The sequence below is a fragment of the Phyllostomus discolor genome, chromosome 11 (genome assembly GCF_004126475.2).
Source record: "Phyllostomus discolor isolate MPI-MPIP mPhyDis1 chromosome 11, mPhyDis1.pri.v3, whole genome shotgun sequence".
NCBI classification, from domain to species: Eukaryota; Metazoa; Chordata; class Mammalia; order Chiroptera; family Phyllostomidae; genus Phyllostomus; species Phyllostomus discolor.
This window is the reverse complement of record NC_040913.2, coordinates 45817217-45839587: the sequence shown is the minus strand read 5'-3', so window position 1 is coordinate 45839587 and position 22371 is coordinate 45817217. Positions and strand designations below refer to the sequence as shown.

Genomic DNA, 22371 nt, shown 5'->3' with positions numbered 1-22371 from the left:
TTCCCTTATACCCTTTCACCATTTTCTCTTTGGCAGTATTTTCCTTTAAAAGACATGGATTGTGACTATAAAAATCTTATTCCCAAAATATGTGGAAAGTCTTAGCTACAAAAGCTGTGAATAGTCACTAAAGTACCAGAATTAAATTCTTTTCCCAGGATTTTTATGAAATTCTCACATATTTACAAGACTATCTTTTGTTAGGCAGATTAATGTATATATAACATGTAAACTAGAAATTGAAATTAGAAAATATCTTTCTGTGTCTTGCATTTTTGTAGTACTTAAAAGGTGAGAGGGATTTCTGTTTACCCTTTCAACATACTTTAGATAGGAGCTTTTCAGATTCAATAAAAACTCTGCTCCTAGATTATCTGTGATGCTGATAACTGAGTTTTGCTACAATTTACCTCTAAGTTTCATTGACTTGTCAAACTTCCATAGGTTGATAACAGTGGCAAAGCAAATAACTGCCAAGTGATCGATCTGTGTTTAATGAAATTGAAGGAAAGAATTGGAGGGTTTTACTTAAAACAGAATGTATTTATTTTAGCATTTTATACTGAATACTTAAAAAGAAAATATTTGATTGTTAAGAGTGACATGATTTGTAAAAGTATAAAATTAGTAATAACTCAGAATTCTGGAGACAAACTGGTTTTGAATTTTCTGTTCTACATCTTAATTGTGTGTCCTTAGGTACGAGTTACTTCACTACTTTATGTCTTAATCTTATTAGCACAATTGTGATGATTATAATACTGTATTCCTCAAAGTTATTGTGAGGACTGGATGAGGCAGTATATATAAAATGCATAATATATTACTTTACGTATATTAAGTTTTAAGTATATGTTAAAAATAAAGCAAAAGGTTATAAATGTTTGTAACTGATTTTATAAGTGAAGGTAAAATTATTTGGGAGTTTTATAATTTTGATTTTTAGTGAAAAATGTAAGAGGGACATTTGTGGCACTGAACTTTGTTTCCTATGAAAATTTGTTAAAAATGAGCAGAAATTTTTATTTTTTCCTTTTTTTAATGCAGTAATAAAAATTCATACATGATCATTTAAGTTTGAAGACCTTTTGTGTTTTTATCCACCTACTCTATCATATGTTTGCTCTAGTCTAAAGTTAGTTTCCATACTAGTTGTTTAATGTAAACATTATTCATTTTTTGTGTTTGTAGGTGAGATTTTCTCACATACTTTTTTCCTGAATCACAGTTCTCTGTGTAGAGAGTTTTTTACCAAAGAAACTAAACATAAGCAAGACCATCACCATCTGATTACTGATATTACTACAGAACATGACATAATAGCATCATTTATATTAAGATTAGATTTTAGAGAAATATTGGGGGGGTAAACTTTTCATATCAATAGAAAATGTAGACCTATTTTTTTCTCAATAGATATTATATGGGTGTGTCAAATATGGTGCCTTATTCAGAACTCTATTTTTTGTTTTTAACTTTATTTTAAAATAATTTGACTTAAAAAGTTGCAAAATACTATAAAAGTACCCATTGCCTTCATCCATCTTTCCCTAATGTTTATATTTTATATAACCATAAAACAAATATAGAAATCAGTAATTAATACTAACCAATCTGTAAACGTTTTACCAAATGATCTTTTTCTGGTTTAGGATTCAACCTACGATCTCATTTGTGCTTAACTGTCATGTCTCCTTAAGTCTCTTTCAGTCTGGACTGGTTCTTCATTCTCTCTTTGCCTTTCGTGACCTTGTCATTTGTGAAGTACTAGCTAGTTAGAATGCTCCTCAATTTGTATGTCTGATGTTCTTTCATGATCAGATTGAGATTATACATTTTTGGCAAGGTTTCCACAGAACTGATGTTATGTTCTTATCAGTGTATTATATAAGGAGGCACATGATATTGATTTGACCCATTATTGTTGATGTTATCGTGATCATTTGGTTAAGGAGCTGTCTTCCAGGTTTCTACACCGTTAAATTACTCTTTTTCTCTTTATAAATAGCAAGTGTCTTGTGGGGAGATATTTTGAGACCAAGTAAATATCCTGTTTCTCATCATACTTCCACCTATTAATTTTAGCATCTCTTAATGATTCTTGCTTGATAAGAACCTTTTGAATTTAATTTCTTTAACATCTTTTTGCTGTTGACTGGAAATCATTATTTCTTGTCTTTGGTAAGAATCACAAAGGAATTAATGTAAAGGAATCCTAACTGATAAAACATTTTATTTCTTTCTGTAGTTTTTTATATTCATCTTTTTCTAAATGAATTCAAGAATGTAGCACAACACAAAGTGCTGGAATAAAAAATGTGGTAGAAAGATGATGCTTTATTTTTTCCTTCTCAGTACCTTATATATGTACTTCAAAATATGGTAGTCATTTTTAGGACAAAGCCAAATATTCATGCTAGCAAAATAAACAGGTGACAAAGATGCTAGAGAAGTAAAATAATGGGCTAGGTTAATTATGAAAAGACATTGCCACAGTGATTTAGAGGTTTTTCTTAAAATTACTTTCATTAAGGTTTTCTTTTTGTTGAATATAGAAGCCTTTTTTATTCAGAGGAGGCAGTGGTAAATTTTTTTTTTTTTAAATCATTGGGCATTTTATTACATTGGGGCAGATAATTTTTTTTTTAAAGATTTTATTTATTTATTTTTAGAGAGGGAAGGGGGGAGGGGGGAGAGAGAGAGAGAGAGATAGAGAGAGAGAGAGAGAGAGAAACATCAATGTGCGGTTGCTGGGGGTTATGGCCTGCAACCCAGGAATGTACCCTGGCTGGGAATCGAGCCTGGGACACTTTTGGTTCCCAGCCCGCGCTCAATCCACTGAGCTACACCAGCCAGGGCTGGCAGTGGTAAATTTAATATTTTTTATTTAGTCATCTTAACTCTGAAGTTGTCTTTGTAAAGGCAACTTGACCCTGAAGTTGACTTTCTTGTAATTGATACATATTTTTATGATTGCTTTTTATCTTTTATTCTGTAGTGTATTAACTACTCTTAAAAGTGTATTGTGCATTATTTCTTTTTTATTTGTGTGCCAAACACTCTTCTAGGGGCAGGGGATACAAAAACTCACTATTTCTGTTGAAGATGTTTTATAATTTTTTTTCTTAATGCCAGTTGGGGCTGTTCTGGACACTTGGATTTATGAGAAATTCTTTTTCTTTATAAATGTGCCTTAGAATCAGTAAAATGAATGATAATTGTTGAATAGGAAAAAGATATTGCATCATGCTTTCAATTTATGTAAAATGTTTTGTTTTATGAGTAATCTGTAAATCTATAAATTAGCAAGTTCAACTTTAGATCAGTTAGTTACAGCACAAGTGAATAGAAATCACAGTCTTTGCAAAAATGTGTTACCTTCTATTTCATTGGTTAAAAATTGTTAGGTATAGCTTTTCCTTTCCAGTATGAGAAATGTTTAAAACTAGCAGTATATGCTTATTAATAATTTGATATTGAGAACAAACACTGCAAATAGTTTAATTTGTACATTTCAGGAAACTTTCTTGAGTGGTGTTTCCACATTCAATACTTTGATTTATTGATTCTGATTTGAATGTAACTGGATTTTTTAGTTATGTTCATAACTAAACAGTTATATTGTTTGAGTTTCTTTGTGGCATTTCAGCATTGATGATTTTCTTGGCTTTGGTTTGAAATTTATTCTCTAGTGGAGTCCTGCAGTGGAATACTTTTATTCCTCTTGAAGCATCACATAGAGGAATGCTGTCTATTAAAATAGTATTAGGTAAGGTTCTACTGTGTCATTTTTATGAGCCTCCATCAAGTCTGACAAAGGCTGCTTTGTCTTGTTTGATTAATGATCTCATTTTGAAAGTGCCTTTACATTTTCTGTATAAATGGTGTAATGTCAAATCCACATTGTTGATACGTTACTCACTCCTAAAGCAAGAGAGATACTAGCTCTCCTCGATGATTCAAAATAATTTCTTTTTAGGGAAATATGCATGTTTAATTTTGAGGTATAAATATGTTGATTCTACAAGTTTTGTACTTCGGGCAAAAAAAAAAAGGCATATACTGAAAGTTATCTGACTTGGGTGAAGTTTGTAAGTGGATCTACTTTTCTAGCCAGTGTACTTGGCCTATAACCGAAGGACAAGTGTTTGGTATTTTTTTTTTTAATCTAAGTTTGTTGTATTTTTAATTTATATATTCTGTGGAGTATGATAATTAAAGGTTTGGAGCTCCTGCTAGGAGAAATTGTAAACTTAGCCCAGTTTCAGTTTGAGCAAGATATGATTTCTTGGGGGTTGTTTTTATTTTTAAAATGAATTGGGTCTATAAATTTAAAGAAAAATTAGCAAATGTATTTGTTGTTCAACATAGAATGTTTCTTTTTTGCCTGTTATTTTCATTCACATATATTGCTACTACTGAATAGTATTCAAGAAATGGAGAATTATATCTTGTTTATAATTTCTGAATATATTTTGAACTATCTTAAAGTTTTTCTAAGATTTCATGAATTTGGAAATATTTAATAATTTTTCTCGTTTCCATTGAAATATTAAACAAGAAAAGTGATTTGTCAAGGAAATTGATTAGAAAAGACTAGAGAATGATTGCTTAATAATTTTAAAAGCACTAAGCAATAATTTTGTAACACCTTTGTGCTCTGTATAGGTACATGAAAACATAAATAAGACAGCTCTGGTGTGTTAAGCCTTTTTCATCTGTTCAAGAGCCATCCCTTAGGAGCAAGCTGTGAAATACTTTGTTAATCTGTTCGGGATATTTGGATTCTAGAAAAATACCTAAGTAGGTTGCATTTCTTGAGATATTATTCAGGTCTTTTTCTAATTTGTACCACTTTCCTCTAGTCATTCCTCATTATACCTCTTCAATGTGATTATACAGTAAAATACTGTTTTAAGCTACTGCTCAAAAAATATAGTCTGTAGTTTCTTCAGAACTAAAAGACTTCAGGACTTAAACTCTATTAGAAACTTAAAATGAAAAAAATAGTTGGCACACAGGCTTATGAAATATTTTTGTACTTATTTGATACCTTTTGTGAGATGGCAGTTTCACCCCTTGATTTCTTTTAGATTTCTTTTTTCATTTATTTCTTTAATTTTTAGAAGTGACAGATTTGATGGTTAAATTCATAGGCTTTATTTTCTTAGTCCAAACTATTTTCATTTCTCACTTGTACAGAATTCAATATATTCCTAAAGCAGAAGTGTTAGCTTGTTGTTTCATCATTAGTCTGAAAAAAATTAGTCCATGTGTTGTCAGGTAATGGAATAACCATTCCTTTTCAGCTGTTGGTATATTTCCAAACTGGCTGGCAGAGCCAGGAGGAAGTTGAAGGCACTAAAACATTAACTTTGGTTGGTTGCTACCTTCTTAGTGCTGAGACTATAACCTTGTTGGTTGATAGAACAAGAGAGCACAATCCTCGTTCCACTAACAGGTAAGGAACACTTGTGATAACCAGTTGCCATGAGAGAGAGATTACTTGATAATATCTTTTAAAATTTATCCCAAAATGTAATATGTCCCTGAAATAAAATAATGTGACTATTATGTTCCACACAGCAGGAATATACAGCACCTTTCTATTTAGAATAAGATCTGAAATTTAATAGGGGTGTATCACTCTGTACCACAAAGTAAAATTGATCTGTTTTCTACTGTTAAAATTTATCCTGCAGTCCCTGTAACTTTAAATACATGTCTGCCTGTCTTTATTCTCCTTTCAGCTTTTCCTTGATCAGATGCCTTATGCTTTGAACTTCCTTCTCTTGTTCACCTCATTCCTATAACAGTGTAAACTATTTTTCAGTATCTATCATCATCTATAATTTGGATATATCTTACTGCTTTAATTTCTGCATTGTAGCCATTAATGATTATTTCCTGGTCCTTCTTGACCTCAAACCAAAGGATCATATGTTTTAAAAAGATTTATATTCTGTATTGCCTCTATTCACTGTTCTGCCCTCCCACTTTTATATTTGAGTGCTTTAGGAATAAATCTTTTTCAGTGACAGTAGTCATAGCTTGCTAAAATTTAGGATTAGGTTTGTATTAGCTTTGTATTGCAAGGTAATATGGGACTGTAGGCTGATTAATTCTTTAATTTACTGAAGACAGACACCAAGAACAAATTCAGCTTCTTAAACAATTGCCAAGATTTATTAGTATTCCTGTTAATGTGCTTGATTATTCTGTTTCTACTTTTCAGTCCATCTTCTTCTCTTTGACAGAGAATTAACTGGGACTCTTTCTTTAACATACCTGAGGTCAAGTGCCTTTCCCAGTCCCTTTAAGATTACTATGATCTTATTTCTAGTCATAATTTATCATTTTTGATTTGATCTTTACCACTTGAAGTTAAGTGGTTTGTCATAGAGTGTGTTATGACTTAGACAAAGATAGGTCCCTTAATGGTTACTGAGGAATTAATTATTTGTGGGAACAGACTTCTAATTCAAATTAAGAAGGCACTAAACAAAGTATGCCCAAAGATAGCTCCTTTTTATCCTGAGGATAAATCATTACAAACTCAAATGACCAGAGAATGTAATTTCTTAATAAGAATTTTCTCTTAAATCTATATTCAGCTCTCTATTTCAGTGCTTCTCTCCTACCAGAGGTGCAAGGAGTGATCCTAGAACCACAGATACAGCCAAGACCACGGAGAGCTTTTGACGTCAGGGGTCCATTTTCTCCACTGAACCCTTGAAGGCAGAATATCCAGCTTCTGGAGAGAGTGGGAAAGGATAATAAACAAGTGGGTGCTTTCCATTATTTACTTGGGTTTATTTATAGATTGAAGTGTCCTTCCTTTGCCCATTTAATTCTATTGGTAAACTCCTTGGGTTCATATTAGAGCTGAGTAGGGCTTCAATCTATTTGGTTTTCTGAGAATGCTAACTAGTGCCCATTCAAAAAAAAGACCTAAATTTATTTTTCTCTCCAGATAATTAAAGCAGTGCGTAACTTGGGGCACTCGATTTGGTGAATACCTTGCCTAGTTCACAGTACTTTTAAAAAAAGTAATATTTGCCCATTTTAGACTTAGTGGACTTCTAAGTTGCTGTTTATATTCCAGTAATTGAGAAGTTTCTGTATTTCATCTTTGGGCAAGCTGGACATCTGAACTTGCCTAACTTATAAAGTCTGATGTCCAGGTATTATCCTACCCTGTTAGTGAGAAACTTTTGGTCTTTTTCATATCTCAAACTTTAGGACTTCCATATTATATATGTCTTTTAGAAGATACATTGATAGTACTATTATGGTTTTACTGTCAAATGTAGGCTTCATTCTTTAATAAGATAAATATGAATGAATATAAGTTTTAGGGTATAATATTCCTGAAAGCTATGTTAAATATACTCGGAAGTAGTTTTCCAGTCCTTAGGAATAATGTTATTTGTGGCAAAAGCCTTGTCCTAGATTTTCCCCATGGCATTAAAATGGTTTTCTCTTAGTTTCTTTGATGCCAAGGGTAGGATTTGATTCTAGGAAATTCTTATCATCTACAATGGGTAGAATGTAAACTTGGTACCTTTGGCAAGTTTTCATTTTTCCTTGGTGGATTCCTTCTGTGACTCCAGGTATCTTGATAATGGGAGACTGGTTTATTTGTTCTCTAATTGCCCAGATTTCTTTCAACTGGTAAACATCATACTTCTTCAGCAAAAGGAACTCTTCTAGCAGAGCCTTCATGGATGATATCTGTCACACATGCAGCACCTGCAATTTGGAAGGCAGTGGTGAACGGAACCATGCAATATATCTAGAAGACACAAGGATGAGAGAGCCACCTGATTTTGTCATTCATAAACTTTAAGATTTATTTTGGTGTACTCTTGGTCTGGAAATGGAAAGGCTCAAATAATGAAATAATTTTTTCAGATTGGAATTTTACATGGCCGTGAAAATATTCCTTTCTATTCAGAAGACTGAAATAGAGGAAGCATGAGAGACTCCTTTCTTTTAAAAGCAGCTCTCTGTATCTGTTTTACTTAAAAGATTTGTGGGATTGAAATCACCTTAATCACGTAGGAAAACTTTTTTAGTATAGGAGATCCAAAAAGTTACTGAAACTGTTTTTTGTTATTTGATAATGAAAGGAACTAGAAATAAAGGATGAACTTCTTAATTACTTCCAAATTACTTTTAAAATTAGGGCAACACTCTTAGCTTATCTTTTTCTGATCTTGAGCCTTGTTCTCATTTGTCAATAAACAGTGAATCCAGTATAGAAGTAGAAGAGACATCTTTTGAGATGAAAGTAGCTTACTCCTTCTAAAGTAGTAAATACCTGTGAAACTTGAGGTATTGTCTTTCATTGATAGCACAGTAAAATTTGAATGATACTGAAACAAAGTCAATTAGTAGCATATGTAAGTGTTGCAAGGTAATCATCCAAACTATCAATTGTGGGTAATAGTTATCAAAATTTTTCTATTTCTCTTTCTGGTATCTATTAACTGGTCAGTCAAAGCTATTAAAGAAATTTTTAAAAGTTACCTGATGTTGCCAGTTTGTTTTATTTGGTACAAATTTTAAGAGAAATAGAATTATTAACATAGAAGCATATAACATATTTTAGGAATCTAGAAACATTTGCTAAATTATACCCTGGCCTTTACTTTTTCTTGGCTATCTATTAGAGCTTTTTTTCCTCATTAATTATAAATACGTTTTTGTAAAGTACTGAAAAGTAAGCTTAAAAGATCAGTTTAAACTAAAATTTCTTCAGAGAGCTCTGAATTTTCATGAATGGTTACAGCTTTTAATGCTTGGTTTGTTTTTGTTAACTGTTAGTAAGACAGTTTTTACAAACACATAAATTTAATACTCAACATCTTAGAAAGAACTCAGGGGAATTGAAAGTGAAATTTCTTGGAAATTAAGTTAAACTCTTTGAACCAGTTTATGGCCTATGAGATTATAGCCTTTTGTTTCAGTTTTGAAAGATGAAAAGTGATTTAGTCTCTTAATCATGCTTTGATTAAATTTAGCTCTGTTCCTTAAAGTGTGCAAAAAAAAATGTAAGTGCATTTCTATTCCCCTCTTTCCACTAAAAGCTATTTAAAAGTGAAACATTTTGTGTATTAATGTAAACTGATTTGTTTATATAAACTTTTATTTTAATATATTTTTCTTTCAGATTTTTAAATATTTTGTGTCATAATATGCAATTCTATATTTTTCAGTGTTTATTTTATGAATATTAATACAAGCTAATTTTTTTCTAGAATGACTATGTAATATTTGTATTATGTGATTATTTGAAAACTAATAAATATTTTCTCCATGAAAAAAATGCACTTACTGATAAATGGCTTATTTTTGTTTCAGGAGTAGAAACTGAAAACTACAACAGTGTTTTTAAGTGTATTTTAATTTTATGTGTCTTTTTCTAAGTATTTCTGAATATATATCCTGTCCTAGTGTATGTTAACCTTTTTAGAGAAAACAATTTTTAAACTGTTAAATTAAAATGATTCTTTACTGGGTCACCCAGTACCAAATTTATGAAATAGGTGATGCGTTTAGTCTATTTTTGCATTTTCATGATTAACTTCATCTTAATTTTATTTCAAGAATTGGACTTTTAGATACCATTTTTATGTCAATTTTGCAAACCATGAAAACTCTTGGTTTTGAATCAAAATTACACATATTAGGAGTAATATGGTTAAATCTTTTAAAAGCAAGATTGATAAAAATACAATGTCTCATAAAATAGCATGCAAACGACAGTTTCTATACCCAGAAAAACACATTTGAAAATAATGGCTGATTAGAGACTACCTAATTTATAAGAGCTGTTAACAGGAGAAGAAACTTTTATATTTTAGTGTTCTGCTTAAAGAAATAATTGTAGAAGGTGAAATATTGATTTAGGAATCTCTTGTTCTTGGTATCAAGACAACATGGAGAAGGATAAAATTTGGTTTTAACGGTTCTGGTTTTTATAGCTATCTAAACTTAATTGAAGCCCCTGGAGCAATTTCCTTTTTTTATGCAGAATCTGCTAGAAGCAAGAGGATTTCCCTTTTGATTTGAAGAGACTTATATAAGAAATAGACTCCAAAGATTAAAAAATAAACATGATGGGGTCCTGGGCAATAAATAAAAGTTGAATTAATCACAGTGAGTTGAATGAAGTAATTTGACTTCTCAAAGAAATTATGCTCTAAAAAATTAGAAAAGGGAATTATAACTTAGAATAGGTACTACATTTGGGGAGGTGGGAAGGGAAATTAAATCTTTTTCTTGGCTTTATTAGTCTGGTAAGTTTGGAAAGATGAGTAAGGGTTCTCTGGATAAAATTTTGTTTTTAGAATTAAAGCTATGAAAAGGTTTACAGACAATAATATTTCAATGGAAGGCTGTATGTTACCTGAATACAAAAAAATTGTCTTCAACTATATGTGTATGAAAGGGAGGAAGGTGAAAGGTTAATAAAAGTTGACACCAGAAACTTCCAGCATTATAAAAATAATGGTGAAATGAGAGTTTTAAATACTTTTATTAATTTTTATTACATGGGCTCTTCTCTACACCATCAGTAGCTTTAAAATAAAAATATTACAGAATTTTGAACATGGGTTACCTTTATATTTTTGAAGTATAAGAACATAGACTTATTAGTTCCTCATTGTTGATTGGACTATTTTATACATTTTTGTTCTTTAGTGAGGAAACAGTTTTTTAAAATTGCTTCTTTTTTAAAAAGTACATGACACAATGTGACATAGTTTGTTGTAAATACGTGCACAGACCTGATTTTACTTTGGTACATTGAAACAATTGAGCAAAATGTCTGTGCTTCAGTGTCCTAAGCAATTCCTTGCTTTCTTTTTATGCAGATATTTTTTATTTCCCATTAAAGAGACTTCATTTTAATATAGTCTAAAATGTGAAAGATTGGTATTTCCAGCACATAGGTGCTCTAAAGTTTTTTTCAACTATTTAATATGTACATCTAAGATAATTAGGTTACTGCAGTTAGGGAACTTGGAAATATGCATCGGAGTTTTCAGGAATTTTGATCAAGGGATGTCTACTCAAGAGGTAAGGTATGGCATAGGTAGAAAAATGTTCAAAATGTGTTCAATGTAATGTCTGATGATAAGTGAACCACAAAAGATATCCTTGGATTTTCAGACAGATATAGAATCAGGGAAATAATTTTCTCTAAAAAATCTTTTCCAGAGAAGAGAAATGGATAAACCACAAATTGGTTTTGTGTGATTTTGGAGTACATATAGAAACGTACATCCAGGGCCATTGCACCCTTTGTGTATTTGACCTCTTATATTCCAAGGCATCTCCTACCCTTACTCTCAGTGTTTATGATCCTCATTTAATTTAGTATTTCTTAGGCCCTGCACACTATTAAAGTACTGTACTTTGCATGGAAAGTTGAGTACCTATCCCCTGAGTTTATTGCCTGGCTTCATTTTTGCTATAAATGCCTATTAAGTGATATCTAGAACATAGAAAACAGTAGCTATACTGAGTGATTTTTTACTTTGGTTTTGAGAAATTCAAGTTTTATAAACATCCACTTAAACATTGTAGCTTGGGAATCTTATGGGTTAAGAAATAATATTGTTGGTTAGTAGATAAAATCATTCAGAGAAGAAAGGTATACTGTTATTGTCTAAGAAATATTAAACAGGTTCATTGAGTCAAGGCCTAGCATATTTAGTATATCTAGAAACAGAAAAATACAGTCTTCAATACAGATGAGCTAGAATTAGTTTTTTCCCTAGAAATAAATTATCAGTGTAATTTACTCAGTAGATGGCAACAATAATATTCCATCCTATCTTTGTAAGAACACCAGCTTGTGACTATTTGGCTTTTACTTACAATAACTTGCTGTCTATTCCACTTTTTTTTTAAAGATTTTATTTATTTTTATTTTTAGAGAGGGGAATGGAGGGGGAGAGAGAGAGAGAGCAACATCAATGTGTGGTTGCTTCTCATGTGGCCCCCACTGGGGACCTGGCCCGAAACCCAGGCATGTGCCCTGACTGGGAATCTCTATTCCACTTTTTACCCTTAGGAGCAAACAATGATGATATCAACTAATAGAGAGAATTTACTACTTGATAATGTACCTGCTTTCATGTTTACGATGCTCTAATGTTAAGTTGATCCAGAATTTGCTTTTATGTCATTTTTTATTTGAAAATTACCTTAGAAATAATTTAGCTTAGCACCCTCCTTATATAGAAGATAACTGGTATCCAGGAATAGCACATACTGTTTCCACTATCAGATAATTGATAAAATGTCTGTAGTACTCAAGTGTCTTTTGCAAGCTCAGAGACCTGTACTTAACCTATGTTTTACTGCCTTCTCATGTAGATCCTATTTCTAGAAAACAGCAAGTCTGGCCCTGGCTGGTGTAGCTCAGTGGATTGAGCGCGGGCTGTGAACCAAAGTGCCGCAGGTTCGATTCCCAGCCAGGGTACATGCCTGGGTTGCAGGTCATGACCCCCAACAACCGCACATTGATGTTTCTCTCTCTCTCTCTGTCTCCCTCCCTTCCCTCTCTAAAAAGAAATAAATAAATTCTTTTTAAAAAAAAGAAAAAGAGTTTATAGCATTAAAAGAAAACAGCAAGTCTGATTTTCTTCAAATATGACAGCCTTCAGAACTTATAACATGGCTGTTAGACCTCATCAATTCCAAGCCAAGTTTTTTTCCCCCTACAAATTAAGCACCTGTTTTCTTACTCTTGTTCACATTAGTGCGGTTTTCATATTCTTACGAGTTTTGTAGATCTCTGAACATGCTTCAGTTTATCATTGTTTTCCTTAATGTGTGACACTGAACCAAGACAGTACAGGTGTGCTCACCCTGTATTTGGCTCTGGGATACTCATGCCACATTATTCTTACATATTTACTCATTAGGATGCTTAATTTCATGCATATTGATATTCTGTTGAGTAAAATGAATTACGTAGTGATTGGTAAAATATTTTGTTTTTCTAAAAATTAGGTTAGTGTTGTGTATATGCAAAGGCTAATGTTCACAGTTTACTGGAAAAGAAAAACATTGACTCAAGGTACAGATAAGAGCTTGAGAAATCCTAGTCAAAAAACTACAATCTCCATTTCAATTATTTATTTGCTGGGTTCTGACTCTTAACTATAAATTCCACATTAAATAACCTTTGTAATGTAAAATGTTATTTTATCAGGTTGTCCTTGATAATTTAAGGGTAACCAGGCCCAAGGGAACTAACCTGTTCCTTCACACGTAACTGATATTGAGAAGAAAAGGAACTTGAGTTTAGTAACAAAATTGGAAATGAAAGGCAGTGCTTTAGTGGAAAAGTTTGGAAGATATACCAAACAGCAGAAAATGACAAAGAAGTAGCCCTAAAACCTGAGGGTGTGGCCTAAGTTCTAATGCAAGCATGGTTTTTTTTTTTTTTTTAAGATTTTATTTATTTTTAGAGAGGGAAGGGAGATAGAGAAACATTAATGTGCAGTTGCTGGGGGTCATGGCCTGCAACCCAGGCATGTATCCTGACTGGGAATTGAACCTGCGACATTTTGGTTCACAGCCCGTGCTCAATCCGCTGAGCTGTACCAGCCAGGGTTGCAAGCATAGTTTTTATGTTGCCTCTTGAAATATAGTGCAAATACTCTGCTATAGCAATGTTGTTTTGGTATAACTTTTAAATTATCATATAATGATAATTATATGATACTTAATATTTAAATAAAATATTAAGTATTTATGTTTTTCTCCCAAATTTTAAATTGAGTTCCAGGAGGACACAAGTTGTTTGTTTAATAGTTGTGTATACCTCTTAGGGTACAAGTATGTTTGAGAAGCACTGGCTTAATGTGTAGTATCTTCTACTTCACCTGAATTAAAAAGAATTTTAGGGTAAATGACAAAAGAACAAACATTTACAGGCCTCCTCTGTTCATCTTTGGCTAGGCGTTTTACAAATATTTATCTAAATCCAGCTGACCTGTGAGAAAAGTAATTTTTCTATTTTACACGTAAAGATAGTGAAACTCAGAGGTGACAAAACCTGCCCAAGGGCACATAATCAGTGAGAAACAAAAGTGGCATTTGGAAAATCTCAAAATCTAAAGAATTCTCTTGCACTGCTGATTGCTGAACATCTTTGCCCAAAAGTGCATATTCTCAGGAAAATTTCATATAGAACTCAGTGTTTAAAATAGATAAGAGGGATATATTATTTAGTATGCATTTCTTAACCAACTTTTTTTACTTGAAAAAAGTTTTAGTTTTACAGAAAATTAGGCCAGAATGTACAGAGTTCTTCCCTTCGTGAATATCTGGTGTCCCCTCTGATACTTTCCACTATTACTAACATCTTGCTTTTCTGTGGTGCATTTGTTACAAGTAATGAAGTAATGTTGATACATTATTATTAGAACCAGTTTACATTGGGGTTCACTCTGTGTCATGCGTGCATAATATTGATTGCATCACAGTTATAAGATCATATAGAAGTTTCACTGACGTATAAATAGATTGTGTCCACATATTCATCCCTTCCCTCACTCCTCACTCCTGGCAACCAATAGTTTTTTTCTATGTCTATAGTTTTGCCGCTTCTAAAATTTTACATAGTTTGATATGTAACCTTTTCAGACTGGCTTCTTTCACCTAGCCATACACAATACCTTTGTTTTTGTGTATTATCTTTGTCAAGGTGTCCAAATCTTTTGCCCATTTTAAAAATCTGTTGTCTTATTGAGTTCGTAATAGGTTCCTTTGTTAGTTTTTTGTTTTATATTTTGGATGCCAGTACTTTGCCATATAATTATTTTGCAAATAGGCTGTGGCTTGTTTTTTCATGTTCTCTACCTGTAGTATGCCTTATGGAGCAGTTTTAAATTTTAATCAAGTCCACTTAGTAAACTTGAATGACTCATGCTTTTGGTGTTGTGTGTGAAAACTCATCACTAAACCAACCTATAGTCACTTAGATTTTTCTCTTATGTTATTTTTTGAAACTTCTACAGTTTTAAATTTTACATTTAGGTCTATGATTCATTTTAACTTTTTTGAAAGTGTAAGGTGGATTTTGTGTGTGTCCAGTTGTTCTAACACCATTTGTTGAAAAGATTCTCCTTTCTCCTTTGATATTTCTTTGCTTTTTCAAAGAGGAGTTGACTATATTTGTATGAATTTGTTTCTGGGCCTTTTATTCCATTCCGTTGGCCTTTCTATTCTTTTGCCAATAACATGTCTTGAATACTGTAGTTTTTTGCTAAGTCTTGAAATTGGGTAGTGTCATTCCTCTGACTTTGTTTTTCAGTATTTTGCTGGCTGTTTTGGGTCTTTTGCCTTTTCATATAGCCTTTAGAATCAGTTTGTCTTTATCTGCAAGATGACTTTCTGATACTTTGATTGGGATTGCAGTTGATCTAAACATCAATTTTGGAAAAACTGACATCTAACAGTATTTAGTATTCCTAACTATGAACATGTAATATCTCTCCCTTTATTTAGGTCCTTGATTTTTCATCAACACCTTGTAGTATTTTCCTCACATATATCTTTGTACATATTTTGTTAAAGCAATATTTAAATATTTCATTTTTGGGGGTGCTAATGTAAATTGTGTGTTTTTAATTCCAAATTCCATTTGTTCATTGCTAGTATATAGGAAAACAATTGACATTACCTGTATCTTGGAGGAGGTTTTTTTCTTCTTAGGGATTTGCAAAGACAGTTTTATTGGTTTTCTTCTCTTGTTCCCTGTACTAGGGGTGGGGGAAGCATCCATGTCTCATCAATAAGTATGATGTTAGCTATAGGTTTCTTTGTAGATGTTCTTTATCATCTTGAGGAAGCTATCCCTGGATTCTAACTTCTGTACAGTTTTATTTTTAAATCATAAGTAGATGTTGGCTTTTTCAGATACTTATTTTAAAACATTTTATTGATTATGCTATTACAGTTGTCCCAATTTTTTCCCCTTTGCCTCCTACACCCAGCACCTCACCCTCCCTCAGGCAATCCCTACACTATTGTTCATGTCCATGGGACATGTGTGTAGGTTCTTTGGCTACTCCATTTTCTATACTGTACATCCCCATGGCTATTCTGTAACTACCTATTGGTACTTTTTAATTCCCTCACCTTTTCACTGTTCCCCCATAACATCCTCCAGTTTGGCAACCATCAAAATGCTTTCAGTATCCATGATTCTGTCTCTGTACTTTGCTTAGTGTGTTTATTAGACTCAATTGTTGATATGTATATGTTTGTTGCCATTTTATTGTTCATAGTTTTGATCATCTTTTTCTTAAATAAGTCCCTTCAACATTTCATATAATAATGGTTTGGTGATGATGAACTCCTTTAGTTTTATCTTGTCTGGGAAGCTCTTTATCTGACCTTTGAGTCTAAAAGATATCCTTGCTGGGAAGAGATATTTAGACTGTAGGTCCCTCACCAAATGAGGGAAGTTTTCTTTCATTATTTTTTCCAAATTTCCAATTTCTTGTTCTTTTCTCTTTCTGGCACTCCTATGATTTGAATATTGGATCTCTTGAAGTTGTCCCAGAAGCTGCTTACACTATCCTCATTAGTTTGGATTCTATTTTCTTCTTGTTTTGATTGACTATTTTTCACTTTTATATTCCAAATCATTGATTCTCAGTTTCATCCACTTTTCTGTTACCCTGTAAATTGTTCTTTATTTCAACTTGTGTATCCTTCATTTCTGACTGGATCTTCTTTATGCTGCTGAAGTCCTCACTAATTTCCTTGAGCATTCTTCTAACCAGTGTTTTGAACTGACAAATTGCTTAGCTCCCTTTTGTTTAGTTCTTTTTCTGAAGTTTTGATGTGTTCTTTCATTTTGGCCATGTTTCTTTGTCTCCTCATTTTGGCAGCCTCCTTGTGTTTGTTTCTATGTATTAGGTAGAGCTGCTTTGACTCTGTGTCTTGGTAGTGTGGCCTAATGTAGTGGATGTCCTGAAGGGTCCAGTGGCACAGCCTCCCCATCACCCAACCTGGGTACTCAAGGTATGCCCTCTATGGGGGCTAAGTACACCCTCCTCTTGCAGTTGAGCCTTGGTTGCTGTTGGCAAGTCAATGGGAGGGATGCACCCAGGCCAGTCACCTGCAAGGACTGGCTGTGACCATTGACCACCACCCTCTGTGAACGATCAGCTGTGCAGGGGCAGGGTGATGGTGTTTCTTCATGGCATGTAGTTGTCCACTGGGTGAGCAGGCTCTTGGGTTTGCAGGTTGTGCAGGTCAAGGTCAGCCCCAACCTGTGTTTTGTCCAGGCCCTCCCTGTCTGCTCTAAAGCAATCTGAATATGGCTGCTCCTTGTGCTGGGCTTGGAGATATCCAGGTGAAGTCAAGCTTTGAATCTAGGCTGGCTGCTGCTACTGCTGGGTCTGGGACCATTCAGCAAGAGGTATGGTGGTTAGGGGCTCACTGAGGCTGGCTATTGCTTGTTTGAAGCACCAGCCAAGGCCAGCCACTCATATAAAAAAGCAGATGGGTGGGCCCTTAAGTTGAGTGGGATGAAGTCTCTGTGGATCTCCAGGGTAGGGCAAACAGTGTTAGCCAAGTTGATGGAGTCTCAGATATGGCACCAGCCTGCTGGCTCTGTGGCTTGTGGCAGGAGTGTTCACTAAAGGAAAAATCGCCTCTGTCCATCTTTCTGTATGAGAGGAAGCCGTTCTCCAGCTCTTGCTTTGATGCCAAACACTTTACTCCTTCCTGTATGCCACCAGTGCTTTCAAACTCCTACTCTGGTGCTGGAGCTCAGAGGGAGTGAGTCAGAATGTCTGTGTGTGGGTTCTTTAAGAGGAACTTTTTGGGACTCCAGAAGTTTCCTTCATGGACTAAGTCCCTTCTGTGTTTTGCAGCCAGAAGTTATGGAGACTTATCTTCCAGGCACTGGAACTCTGGTCTTAGGGGCCTGGTGTGGGACTGGGACTACTGTCTTTTGAGATATCTCTCCCAGATTTTATCCATCACACATGGGTGTGGGACTAAACTTGTTCTGTTTCTCTACCTCCTACCAGTCTGAATGGATGTGGTTTCTTTAATTTTGTAATTGTCAGACTTCATTCAATTCTATTCCTGACAGTTCTGTATGATAAGGTTCTGTATTTTAGTTGTAATTTTGAAGTGGTTTTGTGAGGAGGTGAGCCATGTTTATCTATGCCACCATCTTGGCTGGAATTCTCAAATGCTTTTTCTGAATCTATTGGTATGACCACATGATTTTTCTTTGGCCTATTGATGTGATGGATTATGTGAATTGATCTTTGAATATTGAACCAGTCTTGTAGAATAAATCAAAGTGGTCATGGCATATAATTTTTTTACACATTATTGGATTTGACTTTACACAAAATTGGATGTTACTTTTCATCAAAGATATTTTATATCAGTGTTAATGAGAGATATTGGTGTTTAATTTCCTTATAATGTGTTATTTTGATATTGTTTTCTCCTCATTGAATGAGTTAGTAACTATTCTGTTTCCATTTTCTGGACGAGATTATGGAGAATTGGTGCCATGTTATTGTATGTTTGCTAGAATTCATTAAGTACCATGTTTTAGAGGAGGAAAATAGGAAAAAAAATTTTGAAGCAAAAAATGTGGTAAAATATTTAATAACGTAAATAACATAATATTTCACTAAGGTAAATATAAACAGAACTCAGCAGTGTTAACAACCATTATTCCTCCCAAATTTGGGGGGTGGGGGGGTGCAGCTTATAGTCCGAAAAATACGGTATTTGGTAGTATTCATCATTTTATAAATATTTGGTAACACTGCCTAGGCTTGGTGCTTTCTGTTTGGGAAGGTTATTAATTATTGATTCAAATTCTTCAGTAGGTATATGCCTATTCAGTTTGTTTTTCTTGGGAATGTTTTGGTAGATGATATCTTTTAAGGATTTGAACCATTTCATTAAAGATATTAAATTTGTGGGGATAGGGTGATTCATAATGGGCTGAATTACCTTTTTAATGTCCATGGGATCAGTAGTGATTACTCCTTTCATTTGTGATATTAGTTGTTGGCATCTTGTTTCTTTTTATTTGTTGGCCGGGCTAGTGATTTATCAATTTTATTGGTATAATATGAGGTTTTGCCTTTGTTGATTTTTCTGTATTTTACAGTTTTCAGTTTCATTGATTTCTACTCTAATTTTTATTTTTGTAGCCTTCGGTTTGTTTTGCTCTTTCAAAGCACTTTTGCTGTATCCCAGAACTTTGATAAGTTGTATTTTTGTTTTCTTTTAGATTGATATTTTTAAAAGTTTCTCTTGAGACTTTTTTCTCCCAAGTGTTTTTTAGAAGTGCGCTGTTCAATCTCCAATATTTTGGGTTTTTCAGTCTATCTGTAAATAATATGGTATTTGTTACGGATTTTTAATTTATTTTCATTGTGGTCTGGGAGTGTGCTCTGAATGATTTCTATTCTTTAAAATTTTGTTTGTTTTATGGCCCTTAATCTTGGTCAGTGTTCCATGTGAGCTTGAAAGAAATATTGATGAAATATTGTTTAGATGTCAGATCCAGTTTATTGATAGTGTTGTTCAGCTGAAAAATGTTCTTTCTGATTTTCTACCTGCTGGATCTGTCAGTTACTGGTAGAACAGTATTAAAGTCTTTAAGCATAATAGTGGACTCATCAACTCCTCATTTTAGTTATATCTGTTTTTGCCTTACATATATTAAGCCTCTGTTGTTAAGCAAATGCTTATTCAGGATTGTTATGCATTCATACAGAATTTAGACCATCATTAGGTAATGCCCCTCTTTGTACCTGATAACTTTTTCTTGTCCTGAAGTCTGCTTTTCCTGAAATTAATAGTTATTCTAGCTTTCTTTTGATTAGTGTTAACATAGTGTATCTTTCTTTATGCCTTTACTTTTAATTTAACTTTATATTTAAAGTGGGTTTTGTATGGATAACCTATAGTTTGGTCTTGGCTTTTTATCAACTTGATAGTCTTTGTATTTAAATTGATAGATTTCAACCATTTACATTTAAACTGATTATTGCTGTTGTATTCATGTGAGTCTTTTCTATTGATTGCCCATGTACTTACAAAGTTTATTTTGTCATACTCTTTACTGTCATCTCTGGTATTGAACAATTTATGTAATCCTGTTTTGTCTCTTAGCACATCAATTATACTTCTTATATAGTATTTTTAGTTGTTGCACTTGAGTTTACAATATGCATTTGCAATGAATTCACCTTCAAATAACATGATACCACTTCATGGATAGTGTAGGTTCCTGATAGATAACCCAGTATTCCCACTTCTTCCCTCCCATCTCTTATAACATAGCTGATGTTTTTTTTCACTTTCCCATATACTATAATCATCCATTATATTGTTGCTGTTATTTTGAACAAACTGTGTGTTAGATCAATCTAGAATTTTTAAATAAAAGGTTTTATTTTGCCTTCTTGTATTTCTATTCTGATGTTCTCCTGGAAAGAAATTGTGTAGACCTTTTCTCTGGACAACTTATTTTAGCATTTCTTTTAAGGCAGGTCTACTAGTGACAAATTTCCTCCATTTTTGTTTGAGAAAGCTGTTTTTTTCCTCCTTCACTTTTGAAGGATAATTTTGCTGGATATAGGATTCTATAGATTGGTAGTTTTTAAAAAATACTTTAAATATTTTATTTCACTCTTTTTTTGCATGGTTTCTGAAGAAATGTTTGATATAACATCCTTATTCCTCTATAGGTAAGGTTATCCTTTCCCTACTGATAATTCTGGCTTCTTTCAAGATTTTTTTTTAATTTTCTGCAGTTTAATTATGATATGCCTAAGCACAAATAAAATATTATGCTATTTATCATGCTTCATGTTGTCTCAGCTTTCTAGATCTGTTAATAAATTTTGGGAAATTGTCAGCTATTTTAAAAATACTTCTTCTGTTGCTTTCTCCTTTCTCCTTCTGGTATTCCTATATGCATATGTTACGTCTTTTTAAATTGCCCCACGGTTTTTGGATATTCTATTTCTCTCTCTCTCTCTTTTTGTTTCTTCATTTCAGTTTAGTAAGTTTCTGATGACATATCTTTTAGATCACTGGTGCTTTCTTAGACCATGTCCAGTCTACTTATGAGCCTATGGAATAACTTACTCTTTTTTGTTTCTGTTTTTGTTTTATAGCATATTCTTTCAATTCTTAGAGTTTTTCCTATCTGTTTACCTTACCCATCTGTTCTTGCATGTTATCCGCTTTTTCCAACAGAGCTTTTAGTGTATTAGCAACTTGAAATTGGTCTAATAATTCTAATCTTTCATATCTGAATTTAGTTCTGATTATTTTTTGCTTTTTAGCATGCCTTGGAATTTTTTTTGTTAAATGCTAGACATGATATATTAGATAAAAGGAACGTAGGCAAATAGACCTACGTATGAGGTTTAAGCTGATTGGGCTAGGTGTTAGGCTATTTACTGCTTGCTGTAGGTGTATGTGTCAGAGGCTAAAATTTCTTACAGTGTCTTTTTTTTGGCTTACACTCTCTGGGATTTCTTAGAGACTCCTTTATAAATAGAATCTGAGTCTTGCTGTTCTGCAGTTGTTATTCCCTGTTGGTGTGGTGGTGAGGTATGGAGGGAGGGAAAGTGTTTTGTGGTCCTGTCACTCAGTCTGTCTTTTAGTGGACTGTGCTTTGGGCTTTTGACTTTTACAAGTATCCTTATGTCCTCCTCCACCCTCTATGGGACAGGAATTGTAGAGGGGTCCTGATTTGGATACTTCCCTTTCTCCAGTTAGATTTTATACATTTCATGTTGGTTAGCCTCTGATAAAATGGTTATCAGAGGGTAACTATTGAGGGTAGTCCTTTGTTAAGGAGAGCTGCATGTTCTGAGCACATTTCAAAATGTCTTGCTTCCAGAATCAGCAGGAATTTTTTTCTCTTTACCTTCAGAACCTGATGGTGCTTCTGGGAGTGAAACTCATCAAAGTGTGGGAGGCCCCATTAGGTGGGTTTTCTAGGGGTTTTTAATCCCAAGCTTCTAGCAGTTATTTTCCTTTAAGTTTTTCTTTTTAAATATATTTTTTACTACAGTTGACATACAGTATTATATTAGTGTCTGGTTTAAAACATAGTGATTAGACATGTATATAATTTATGATGTGATCACTCTGTTAAGTCTAGTACTCATCTGACAACTATACATGGTTGTTACAATATTATTGACTGTGTCCTCTATTCTGTACTTTACATCCCTATAACTATTTTTATGACTGGCAATTTGTACTTTTTGATCTCCTCTACCTTTATCACCCACCCTTTAACCCCCATTTTCTTGGGGACCCATC

At 33.4% G+C, this 22371-nt stretch overlaps 1 protein-coding gene across 3 annotated transcripts in view; it reads left to right on the top strand.

Moving 5' to 3' along the window:
* The window catches only part of TSC22D1 (TSC22 domain family member 1), a 154435-nt gene that overhangs the window by 24659 nt on the left and 107405 nt on the right, over positions 1–22371 (top strand). The window contains exons 2-3 of one of the 3 annotated variants that reach the window (XR_003685553.2): positions 6615–6784; positions 7661–9044. The exons of 1 other annotated variant lie outside the window; for it this stretch is intronic. Coding sequence is in view for 1 of the 2 variants with exons in the window: in XM_036011338.1 (XP_035867231.1) it covers positions 6615–6702 (88 nt within the window). In the remaining variant the exon portion in view is untranslated. Of the gene's footprint in view, positions 1–6614; positions 9045–22371 lie in introns of those variants that run through there. One more of the 3 variants, XM_036011338.1, reaches the window with a different exon arrangement.